This window comes from Hypanus sabinus, chromosome 23 (assembly GCF_030144855.1).
Source record: "Hypanus sabinus isolate sHypSab1 chromosome 23, sHypSab1.hap1, whole genome shotgun sequence".
Taxonomy (NCBI): domain Eukaryota; kingdom Metazoa; phylum Chordata; class Chondrichthyes; order Myliobatiformes; family Dasyatidae; genus Hypanus; species Hypanus sabinus.
This window is the reverse complement of record NC_082728.1, coordinates 35,053,228-35,065,781: the sequence shown is the minus strand read 5'-3', so window position 1 is coordinate 35,065,781 and position 12,554 is coordinate 35,053,228. Positions and strand designations below refer to the sequence as shown.

Sequence of the window (12,554 nt, the reverse complement as noted above, 5' to 3'; positions counted from 1 at the left end):
AGCAGTTTATTCTGAAATATAACTTATGGAAGATCTGTTCATCCTAAACTGTGAAATAATTCAATTCCTTTTCTAAAACTCTTCCTGATTTTGAATACCATCAATATTACTGTTATTCATCAATCACATACAAAAAAAATAAGGACCTTTTCTATCATGTAAAATCTGGTGAATACCAAGGAAGTAAATCTTTCTGAAACATCTTGTCAGTCCAAAAGTATTCCAGCATTTTAGTGTTGAGCAGATGACTGAGGAGCAGTATGCTACATTCCCCAAGTCTCCTTCTTAGACCGTCCCTCAGGTTTGAGGATGACTTGCTTTCCCACTGGTTTAGTGGGATTTGAGGCCAATAAGTGGAAATTACAGTTTCTGCCTGAGCTGGGCAGCCAATGGCGAGTGGTGCACCTCGCCTGTAGATGTGAGAGCATTTAATCCTTCCCACTTAATCAAGAGTTATGTGAGTTTCTATAGCATGGCCTCAAGGTTCTCAGTAACATCCCAAATGCTCCTCAATTTTTTTTTAGCAAACATGGGCTGGAAATCCCCAGGATTCAATGGAATATGGCATTTCTTAAAGGTACAGGTTCGATTTATGTGTCTCAAGTATGTTGAAATATTCAGTGAAAGGCACTGTTTACATCAAAGCAAATCAGTGAGGGGTGTACTGGTGAGAGCACAAGTTGTGACGTGCTTCCACAATTTACTAACTCTGAGCAGTACTCATTTGGAATTTGGGGGGAGCCCCACGTGGTCACAGAGAAAATGTACAGACTCCTGACAGAGCTCTTAGAGGATGCGTTAAGCACAACACAGAATATTTTTCTTTATCTATTTGGTAATCTCTTTCTGTAAAAGATAAGAAATAGAGCGCCTTTTGGGCAGTCTGTGGCCTGTCTAACACTGCTCGTTCAGTGTACCTATGGCCTCAATATGTGGAATGTTCACGTCCCTATCATAACATTCAAATCCCGGTTGACCCATGGAACTAAAGACTAAACACAGCATCATTACAGGGTATTTTGAATCTCGACATCAGAGATTATCAGGAAGGACAGCATGGCATGACATGTTCTGTTGCAGGAAATAAACCTAAACTGTATAAAAAGGACTGAGAATTCCCCTAAGTAAACAGCATATTGTTTGCCCATTCATAAAGATTATTTGCATACCCAATTTTCTATAGTTCGGAATTTTTCACTTCTGCTTCCTGTTTTAAGATTTTAAATTAGGATTTGAAGAATAAATTTTGCTTTGGGGGTGTAAAGATGAAGAGTTTGCAGTTTCATGAATAGATTTTGGTTACGTCCAGCCTCAATTCAGAATGGGGAGGGCCAACCTGCTCGCAGATACACATTGAACTTTCACCCTCCAAATATCCTCCAAACATTTCATGTGAAATAAATTAATCCTTAATAATGCTAGTCATGGCTGAAGTCAACAATATTGGTGGATTCAAGGACTGCTGGATATGGAGTTAGGGAAGAAGGGATGTATAGTTATGGTGACAGGAATTAGACAAGTAAAAATGGGTCCATGGGGAACTTACATGTGGAATGGAGCAATCTGAACAAAATGCAGCAAATGAACAGGTTGAACAGTCCGCTTAGTTGCTCTATCTTGTTTTATGATTCTGATGAACCCTCCAAGAGATTTCGCATCTAACAGATATGTCATTCACTTCAAATTATGAAATGCAGTAAATTCGTGATCATCGAATTGTGGGAAGTAAGTTACAATTTGGTATTCTATAAACGTCACTGATTGCATGCATGCATGCATACAGATTCAAATGGAGAATTGTGAAATTGGAGACCACAGAATTAACTCAAGTGATTCTGTTACCAACATCAAACCAGAACAATCACACTGCCATCACTGGCCAAGTCCTTGAAATGCAAGGTAGTTTTCAGATCTGTGAGCTCCATATTACTTAACAGTAATGGGTGATAAAGATCCACAGACTCTAATGAAGAGTTCAGATATTCTCCTGCTTTTTATATTGTAGGCATGGTTAAAGTCAGGGCTGGTGTCTGGTGTTTCACAGATTAAGCTAGGTATTTAGGTGAAGAATAGGAAGAGTGCTCTCATCTTCATAATCAGAATCCAAGGTTTACTGTCTGTGGCAGAGCAAAAATCCATAAGCCTGAATTTAATTCAATTCCAGTGATTGAAAAGAAACTATGAGTTTAAGATGGAAAGAGCAAAAGTGAATAAACACTTTATCAAAAGACGTTTTTGCTCTCCTAATTAAAAATCAATTGAACCAACATTAGTTTACAAACACTAAAGGGAGGTTTAGAGAAAAACACTTGTTCATTTGGACAAATGGCATGCAAATTGCTATAAGTGGGCAACAATCAGTTGATCTTGGAACAAGAAAAGTTAAACTAGGACCTTCAATTTTTTTTTCAAAAGCAAGATCAGTCTGAAGATACAAATGTATCTGCGGTTCACAGTTGTGACACCTGGATAAAGCATGGGAAAGAGGGTCAGAGAGTTACACCATACAAGTAGGGACTAAAGTCAATTTCAGAAATGGAAACAGACAGGAAGAAAATGAATTAGTCTAGACAGTGTTTATAACATAAATGCCCAGATTTAATACATGAGTGCCTACACTGGATAACAGATGAGCTCTAATAATAGACACTTAATATTCCTGACATATTTGAAACGTAAGGACAGTAACAGTGGAGAGATTATGGCAGAGGTATTGAGTGAAAGTGTAGCATCAGTAATCAGAAAGTTAGATATGCCTTGGGGTCCAAAGAGAAAAGGTTTATCATTAAAAGTAAGCAGGCATAAGGAGCTACCACTTTTCCTATCCCTAGTACTTTCAAGAAATGAAAATTAACTGATCGAAAGAAGACAGAGGAGAAAATTTTCATGCAAGACTTTCAAGTAACAATAATGGGATATTCAATTATCTAAGTGTAAATTTGGACATTGACAATGTTTCAGGGCGAGACCCATCGGCAGGACCCCCACTTGAGTCTTGCCAAAGGCTGTCTGCTCAAAACTCTGACTGTACTCTTTTCCATTGATGCTGCCTGGCCTGCTGAGTTCCTCCAGCATTTTGTGTGTGTTGCTCGGATTTCTAGCATCTGCAGATTTTCCCTTGTATGTGATTAGGAAACAGGCATTATCGGGATTAGAGTAGTCGTGGAAACGAGTAAGGAAACACTTATTGTGGAAATACTCAACTGAAGCATGACTGATTTCCAATATCTTGCAGAAGAATTTGGCCGCAGTAAGAAGGAATCAACGTTTAATAAATTTAACTGTAAAAGTCCAGTGGGATGCCTTGAAAGAAGATATACTGTAGTTCAGGCAAAGACTAGGCACACTGGGGAACTGAGGAAATGCATTCAATGTTCCCTAGATGATTAAAGATATAATTATTATTTTGAAACAGAAAAAGGAAGATAAATTCTAAACTCGTTATTCAGCAGAGAACCAAGTTGAATAGAGGATACTTTATATGATAACTAAAATAGATAACAAAGGGAAGGAGAATGATTGAGTATAGATCTGCGGACAATGTAAAAAGGAAGTTAGATGTCTTATAAAAAATATGCATGAAGAGTAAAGCAGCAATCACATGTTGTGGAGCAGGGCGGGGGGTGAGTACTGACCAGAGAAGAAACCTTATTGAATCGAAGGGTGTGACTGAGGTGCTAAAAAATTGTACTTGTTTTCTATTGTTGCAGCAAGAAAGTATAAACAAGTTGGTTTGGATATGAAAAATAAGATGGAGCCACTTAAAAGGATGACAATATTCAAGGTCAATTTGACATCCAGTCTAAGTGAAGTGTTTTCTAATCTCTTCAGAAGATTCTGGCCACAAACCTTGATGTGACTTTCAGACAGGACTAAAAAGATGACCCCAGTGATCAGTGTTTACTTGAGTTGTAAATGATATATAATCTACACCTGTGGTTACAGAACTTGTTTTCAAAGCCAGCAGATGCCACAAAGCCTGTAAATACTGCTGATGAGAAAAACACTCCACTTCAGGATGATAGCGACAAAGAGTCGAATGACCAGGTGCTGGCCGAGCTAAATGTAGCTGGGGGAAGGGTGAAGAGGATGGAAGAATGCAGACAGGAGATGGGAGGTAGATCGTCCACTCTATAATGGAGCAGGATTACAGAAACCTGGTGTGTGCATCATGTCTGAAGGTGGCAGGCGACATTAAACAGGCTGCTGTGAAGCAGCAAACACATTCTGCAGCTTTGCAAGTAAAGATAAGGATGTTTACTGAAATGTTCAAAAACACAGAAAAGTACACCAAGGTCACAAAAGAAAATAGAATGCAGAATATTGCGTTTAGGGTATAGTGAGAGTGCAATACAGGAAAGCAGATGAACTGACTGGGATGAGGAAGAGTGAGAAATCGCAAATTCAGCTTTGGTGTACGAGAAGTCCATTCAAGAGTCTGAAAGCAGTGGGATAGGAGCTGTCTTTCAGTCTGGTGGCATTGTGCTTTCAGGCTTTTGTATCTTTTGCTGAATGAGAGAGGGGTGAAGAGAGGATGACAGGGGCGGGAGCAGTGTTCGTTTCTGCTGGCTGCTTCCTGGCTGTGAATGGAGACTGAGGCAGTGGAAGGCAGGCTGGTTTGCATGACTCTCTGCTTTCTCTTGCAGGGCTGGGCAGAGGAAGTGCCAGAACAAGCTGATATGCATTCGGATTGGAAGCTCCAAAGGAACAAGAGGTGACCTGACACTCTATATATTTATTTTATTTTTTATATAGTGGTACAGCGCAGTAACAGGCCTTTCCGGCCCAATGGGCCTACACTACCCAATTGCACTCATCTGACCAATTAACCTACTAACCCGTACATCTTTGGTATGTGGGAGAAAACCTGAGCACCCAGAGGAAACCCATGTGGTCACAGGGAGAGCATACAAACTCCCTACAGACGAAGACGGGCATTGAACCTGGGTCAGTGGTGCATTGAGCTACCATGTCACCCACATTTAGAAAGAAAGTTAAACGATTTACGTAATACCCAAAGAAGTGTGAAGTGGTTCATTTTGATAGGTCAAATATGATGGCAGAATATAGCATTAATGGTAAGACTCTTGACAGCGTGGAGGATCAGAGGGATCTTGGGGTCAGTGTCCATAGGACACTCAAAGCTGCTACACTTATTGACTCTGTGGTTAAGAAGGCATATGGTGCATTGGCCTTCATCAACTGTGGGATTGAGTTTAGGAGCCGAGAGGTAATGTTGCAGCCATATAGTACCCTGGTCAGACCCCACTTGGAGTACTGTGCTCAGTTCTGGTGGATGTGGAAGCCATAGAAAGGGTGCAGAAGAGATTTACAAGGATGTTGCCTGGATTGGGGAGCATGCCTTACGAGAATAGATTGAGTGAACTCAGCCTTTTCTCCTTGGAGCGACAGAGGATGAGAGGTGACTTGATAGAGGTGTACAAGATAATGAGAGGCATTGATCGTGTGGATAGTCAGAGGCTTTTCCCCAGGGCTGAAATGGCTAGCATGAGAGGGCATCGTTTTCAGGTGCTTGGAAGCAGGTACAGAGGAAATGTCATGGGTAAGTTTTTTACGTGGGGAGTGGTGAGTGAGTGGAATGGGTTGCTGGCGGCAGTGGAGGTGGAAATGATAGGGTCTTTTAAGAGGCTCCTGGATGGCTATGTGGAGCTTAGAAAAATAGAGGACTATGGGTAAAACCTAGGTAGTTCTGAGGTAGGGACATTTTCGGCACAACTTTGTGGGCCGAAGGGCCTGTATTGTGCTGTAAGTTTTCTATGTTTCTATCTGAGTTGCCTGCTCCGAGAGGTGCAGAAAATAGATTTAATAATAGTGTTTAAGAGTGAGCTGCATGAAAACCAAACTCTTTCAGGACATGGGAAAAGCCAAAGGGAGGCATTAATTGGAGTACTGTTTCATAGGCAAACTGCACTGAAGCACTTCCTCTTTTCTATTATTCTGGGGTCCAATGATTCTTGGTAATTCAGTTTGTTGGGAGCTAAATAAGGTTTGTTTAGATCTGTGAAAATGCAAAGCACATACTGCACAAGGCCTTTTGAAAGCTGCAACTGATATAACATTGTTTAGTTAAGGCAGATCAACCACAAGCCATTACTATATTTATACAGGATGTTCTATTTTTCTCAGAACATCTTTAAAATTCATGTTGTAAGCCCTGAATCTCCGAACTGATATTGTATAGATATTTGAGTGAGTTCATACTACTTTCGGTGAAAATAAATATGCTTTTTCTTGGTGTGACCTTCTGAGGAAAGTTGGTGTGGATGGGCATGTTTCCCAGGTATACGAGGAATGCAACAATTGTGAGAAATAAATGCCTCAGATTTCTTAGTTAATGAACAGTTTCAGAACTGCCGCATTTCAGGAAACAACAGGAGTTTAGAAGTCGAATGCAAGAAAATGCTGCTCCACATGGCTGATGCTTATGCTTTATCCAGTGAAATCTGTCAGTGTAACCCTGTGTTTCCCACTTACATCTCCCAGGCCCCACTTCCAATGCATCCAAACTATTTGCCTCTGTGCGATAAAGAATCACGTTCATACCACCTTTTGCGTAAATAAGCTTCTTCTAGATTTTCTTCACAATTTTTTTGTGATTATTTTATAATGATGGCCTCGAGTTACAGTTTTCCCCAGTCCTGATAAGACAGTTTCTGTCTCCACTCTGTAAGAACCTTTCATAACCATTGAAACCTCCACTGGATCTCCTCCTAGCTTTCTTTCCTCAGAGAAAATTCTTCAGTGTCCACAAAAATGCATTAAATGTGCAAGGAGTGATAAGCCAATGAATCTTGCTTTGTTACAAAGTTCTACTGTGCCCAAGGCCCAAGGACAAAAGAAGACCTGGGTATCAGTAAAGCTGGGTCTGGAGCTTGCTGTGTGAGACATAATTGTCTACAAGGATTAGGGGGTAAGGAGATTACATTTGGAACATTCTGGATGAGGAAATTGTGGGATTGCTAACAGAGCTCCTGTGACCTAGATTCAATCCTGACCACGGGTGCTCTCCGTGTGGAGTTTGCAAGTTCTCCCTTTGGCCATGTGGGTTTCCAGCAGGTGCACCAATTTCCTCCCACATTCCTCATTGTGTGTTGGTTTTAGAAGAATCAATGGGCAAACAATGGGGCATCAATGGTCTTGTGGGAAAATAAGTAACAGGAAAATCCATGCAGCATTGAGGAAAAGCCTCAGGTTTATTTTATATATATATATATATATATATATATATATATATATATATAAAATGTAGTAATTTCATGTATTGCACTGTAATGCTGCAACAAAACAAAAACAAATTTCATGACATATTTGAGTGATGATATACGTGATTCTGATATGGGTCTCTGTGGTGGACTGAAAGCAGGAAGGGGGCAGGGAGAGGGGAATCACAGTTGGGGAAAGGGGATGGGAAAGGGAGGAACCAGAAGCACTAGAGATACAGTATTTTGTATTGATCAATTAACCGATTGTTTGGAATTAAATGACCTTGCCTGGTGTGTCGGGGATAGGTGTGGCTGCAACCACACCACCCCCTCACCCCTGGAACTCCTACTCTGCCACCTGTCCCACACCACCCCCCCCCCACAGCACCCCACCCTCACCATTCCCACCATTCTTTGTTCCTGCCAGATTTACAATCTTGCTCTCTGCTTCATGCTGACAAATGCAGTACTGTGAAAAAGTCTTAGGCACCCTAGCTATATATATATGTGCCTTAGACTTTTGTATGGTTCTGTATCAGTTAGTACTGATGTTAGCACAGCTCCAGGAACCCAGGTTCAATGCAAACTTCTGATACTGACCCAGAGGAGTTTGCACATTCTGGCTGTGACTACATGGGATTCCCCTGGATATCTCAGTTCCCTCCCTCATCCCAAAGACATGTGGGTTTATAGGTTTACCGGTTAATGCAAATTGTCCCTTCTGTGTTGATGATTGGAAAAATGTGGGTATTTTGGAGACTAAAATGGAATTAATGTAGGATTAATGCTTGTGGAAACTTGACGACTGGTACATACCTAATGGGCTGAAAACTTTGACTAAAAGCCTTTACTCTGTTAGCTTTGGTGTTACAAGCATTGTGATATGGAAGTTCGATAAGAAAAATCATAAACAACTTAAGCAAATAATACATGATTAACTGCCTGATAAAATACAGTTACATCGTCCATATGAATGTTGAGTTTTAAAATAAATATTTCTCAGTCTTTGTATACTGTTTGTGTAATATCTCAACGACGCAACAAATAATTTTTTGATGATAAGCTATTCTCACCTGGTGTCTTCATTTCATCATTAATAAACGATAGAAGCTCCTTGCAAATGTGACAATAAGGTAGAGGCCAAGTCATGAGACTGTGGTAGATGCTGTATGCATTTTGTAGCAGGTTAGATTCTGGAGGGAAATATGGTGTCTGCAAACCACCAGACAGAAAATGAAGCAAATGTGAAAAGTCTAAATACATAATACAAAAAATAAAAATCATTTTGAAACAGCAATATTTTCAAGAAAGTGCATTTAATTGGAAAAACATCCTATTTTCATAACTTGTAAAAATATTTTAAATTTAACTTATTTGTAATTTTCTACCATTTAAACATGAAATTGCAATAGAGTTCTTCAGTCACTCTTCTTGATCGTCTTCTTAATTGTAGAATAATATTTTAATGTAGCAAGTTATATCGAGGGGACTTCACAGTGACCAAAACAGAGTCTAAAGAACGATAGGGGGCATTAAGTCGGATGAAAGGAAGGGTGTTTCGGAGGATCTGATGGAGAATGTTCTAATCTACCAGGTGGTATAATGGCACCATTTGTAGAGCTGCTGCCTCTGTAGCAATCAGTTTGGAATGTGCACATTTTCCTTGTGACCATGTGAGATCCCCCACATCCCCTGCCTCCATTGTCCCACCATCCCAGCTCCTCCCACACCCAATAATATACATGTTGGTTGGTTGTTGGCCATTGTAAATTGGTAGAATCAGAGGAGAATATGAGGAAAAGAGGGAATTGGTTATGGTAAGATTACGGTATTTGCTAGTCAACATGCACACAGTGGGCTGAATGGCCTGTTTCTCTGTTGTACCTTCTCTATAATGAGAGGCTGAGAAATTGGAGAAGGAAATTACTGAAAGGACAGCCAGAAAGGAGAAGTGAAAGGAAGTTCACTGCACTGGTAATAGAAAATAGGTGTGTGAATATCTCTCAGAGAAGAAGCCATCTTAAGAAAAAAATCAAACAAAAATCGTCACTATGAAAAACTGGTTATTTTATGAATCACTCTAACTTCCTAAATTTTATGGAAGTACCATCACACAACACAAATCATCCACTACGATGTATATCTTCAGTACTTACTTGCAATGCTGAAGAATAAAACATTAAAGCCAGTGGCACCAATAATTCATATTGACACATCTCTTGCACCTGCAAAACATTATTCATACACGTAAGACATTTTATTACCATCTGAAGTGATTTACCATTTACCAAAGCCATGTTATACAAACAAATGGGTACATAATACTTGCGCGTAAATTGACACTTATTTGTGTCTCAGTTACTCAAAGGCAGTTTTACCATTTTTAAAAAAAATATGAAAGCCTAGAAAGGGTATTGTGTGATTGTGTTTTCCATTTCTTAAACAGGCAGGATGCAGGTTCATGTGTGCAAACCACATAACGGGAGGGGACTTCCTTGGTTTGTTGTGAAGATGTATTCAGAAGTTTACTACAATTTCAGGCAGAGAAGAAATTAGTTGTAGTTAGCAGTCAACCTAGCTACATGCCAATCCACCACAGGTAAAAATAATATAAATAAATGTGCAGGTCCTTATTCAAGTTACCTATATCAATCAGACCCTTGAGAGAATGTCTGAGAACAGATTCTCCCACGTTTCCTACCTGGAAATGGTGCACTGTGATAGGGAGCAGGTAAATATCCCTGTGAGGCACATGGAGTATAATAATCCATTTGAAATGAATGGCCTGATCTGATGCTATAAGTTCAATCTGTTACGAACCCCGTAACTGGGTCAATTACCAGCAAAGATAGAGAGGTCCGTTGAAGTCTGATGGTACTATTTTTAACAGTATTTATTGATAAAGGGGCACAAAAATAAGATCAATGCAAACATACAGATAATATACGTCGTCAATACTAAATCTACAAGCACGGGTATAATAATAATCAATAAGCTATAGTTGTCTAGAGGATACTGTGTTGTCCGATGGAAATATAAAAGTCACTGTTAGTTCATTCAAGCTGCAGCGTTTTGGGTTTGAGAGAGAGACGGGTTAAACTTGCCCAGTTCTTTGATGAAGCTAATCCTTCGAGTCTTTTGGGAGTTGGTTTCCCCGTTGTTAGCTAAAAGCCAGTTTCCCGTGATAAGAGCCACCGGTTCCGGGGCGAATGGAACCGAACGCATGTGGCCTCCTTCCTACTGGCTTCCGCTATTACGGGATCGCTAGCGTTTTTTCTGGTGCGTCTGAAGGGGCTGTTCCCACAGACCCTCTTTTATCCTGACTCACAGGGTCGCAGATGTCAATCAGGTTGGGGGTGATGCAATCCCTCCCTCAATCAGCCCACTCTGCCTGAGGGCTTCCACGTAGCACAGTATGGCAATACACAAGTTTGGCTTCAAGAGTCAATGGCCGTGTCCCGTAGCTTTATATCGCCAGGGAACGCAACATTCCGCATGTCTCTCTCTCATTTCCTGGGTCTCCTGACCCAAATCAATAGTGAGCTTGCGATTCTCACAAAGGAGGAGGCTACAGGCGTAACACCCCCTTTCTTTATCGCGTTTTCACCAGCAGTTAAAACAAAGTAGTACAGAGTCTTACAGGATTGTAGAATCTAACACAATACAAAAGCTTTTCCTTTTCACTACAGATTAATACAGTTATACATTCAATTCAGCATCTAAACAGTTAACGATCACAGCGTCACTTCCTTTAATATCTTAACATCTTGTACCTTACTAAAGTCTTGTAGCATCAGACTTCAATTTAATAACCACCTATTTTTATTTCTTTCCTTCCGCAAACAAAAATTAAGGAGTTGTGATCTTAGCTTACGTGTATCCACAAAAGTTCATGCAAATACTAATCTTTCTGTTTCTTTCAAACTTAACAGGCAGGCTTCCATGGGGTTGTCTTTATTATTCACATGCTTTGTCAAAATCCCGTAAAACCGGCTTTTGCTATTTAAAAATTAACCGTCGCCTCTTTTCCGGTTAGTTCCCACGGGGGGGGAGCTTGGGTACCTTGGCGAAATAAACTCTCGCCCGCTTCTTTCATAGGAGTTATTTTATCAACACCGTGTCCCAAACTTAGACCATCTTCTGAATTTCCACCTAATTCTTTAATTTTTCACAGGTGGCTAGCCCTCTCTTCAGGACCCTTCACCCTATGTGTTTTCAGTTCGAACTCTTTGTTCAAGCAGCATTTCAAATTCTGCCTTTTCACACCACACTCTGGAATAACAATAGCACGGAATCTATTGATGACCTCCCCGCCGTCATCTTCCGACTTAATCTGTAAGCAATCCGCAGGTTTTTAAATTTCTTCATTCGATTTGCGAACTACATGTTTCCCGTTTCCTTCAATAATAATATTTATCTCCCCATTTTTGAGCTCTGCATTAACTTTTAACACACCTTCGAGCACAAACACCTGGGAACCCCCACTTCCCACTATTACCAAGGTTAACCCTTTCTTCACTGAACCAAGTCTATCTGACCCACAAGGACGGCCATCCCTTTCAACTGAATCAAATACCTCAGACTTTTTCTGAGCTCCGTTACTAGGTTCAGTACCACGTGCATCCCCATCTTGCACACACTCAAACTAGACATTGGCCTGTTTCAGGCTTTCAATACCTGTACCCGGTCCAAATTCTAAATTCCCCTGATTCTCCCAGCTACTCTCTGGGCAACTCCCTTCCGGAGTAAACTCGACCCTACGGGCTGAAACAACCTCATCTGCCAACCCAGCAGACTTCTTCAAGGTAAGGGCACCCTTTTCATCTAGGACTGCCCTCATTTCATTATCGGGAACACCTCCAGCATTTCCAACTTCTTCAAACAGTTCTGCCAACCCAGACAAATCATCCAGGTCCAACCCTGGACCTTTTAACAGCTCTAGCTGTTTCTCATCTTTATCTTCTGCCTCTAAAACTTTTCTCCTCGCTAAGGGCAGGTCTACCTCCTCTCCTTTACCCTCTTTCACCTTACTACTCTTCGTTTTACCACCCTCTAAACCCTTGTGGTACAGGGTCGGTAAAAACATCTCGGCCAAATCGAAACTGGCCGGATTTAAACTGCTCCCTTTCTCAGCTGCCTTTCTCGACATGTTGTGAGTGACCGCGCATGCGGGATAGATCTTGGAATCTAGGGGCGGGGCCGCAACACTCACCGGCCGGCTTGTCAGTGTCATTGCTGCCCAAACCTTACCACCTGCTAAATCGTTACCGAGAAGGACGTCCGCGTCAGTTCTCGGGAAGTCTGATCGCACCCCTATTTCAACTGGTCCAG

The 12,554-nt window shown here is 41.0% G+C and overlaps 1 protein-coding gene across 1 annotated transcript in view; it reads right to left on the bottom strand.

The window, feature by feature from the left end:
• Positions 1 to 12,554, bottom strand: part of pik3r5 (phosphoinositide-3-kinase, regulatory subunit 5) — a 104,932-nt gene that overhangs the window by 44,468 nt on the left and 47,910 nt on the right. Inside the window, exons 4-5 of the mRNA XM_059948711.1 lie at positions 9,380 to 9,448; positions 8,297 to 8,435 (exon numbers count right to left, since the gene is read on the bottom strand). Coding sequence (XP_059804694.1) covers positions 8,297 to 8,435; positions 9,380 to 9,448 — 208 coding nt within the window. The remainder of the gene's footprint in view (positions 1 to 8,296; positions 8,436 to 9,379; positions 9,449 to 12,554) is intronic.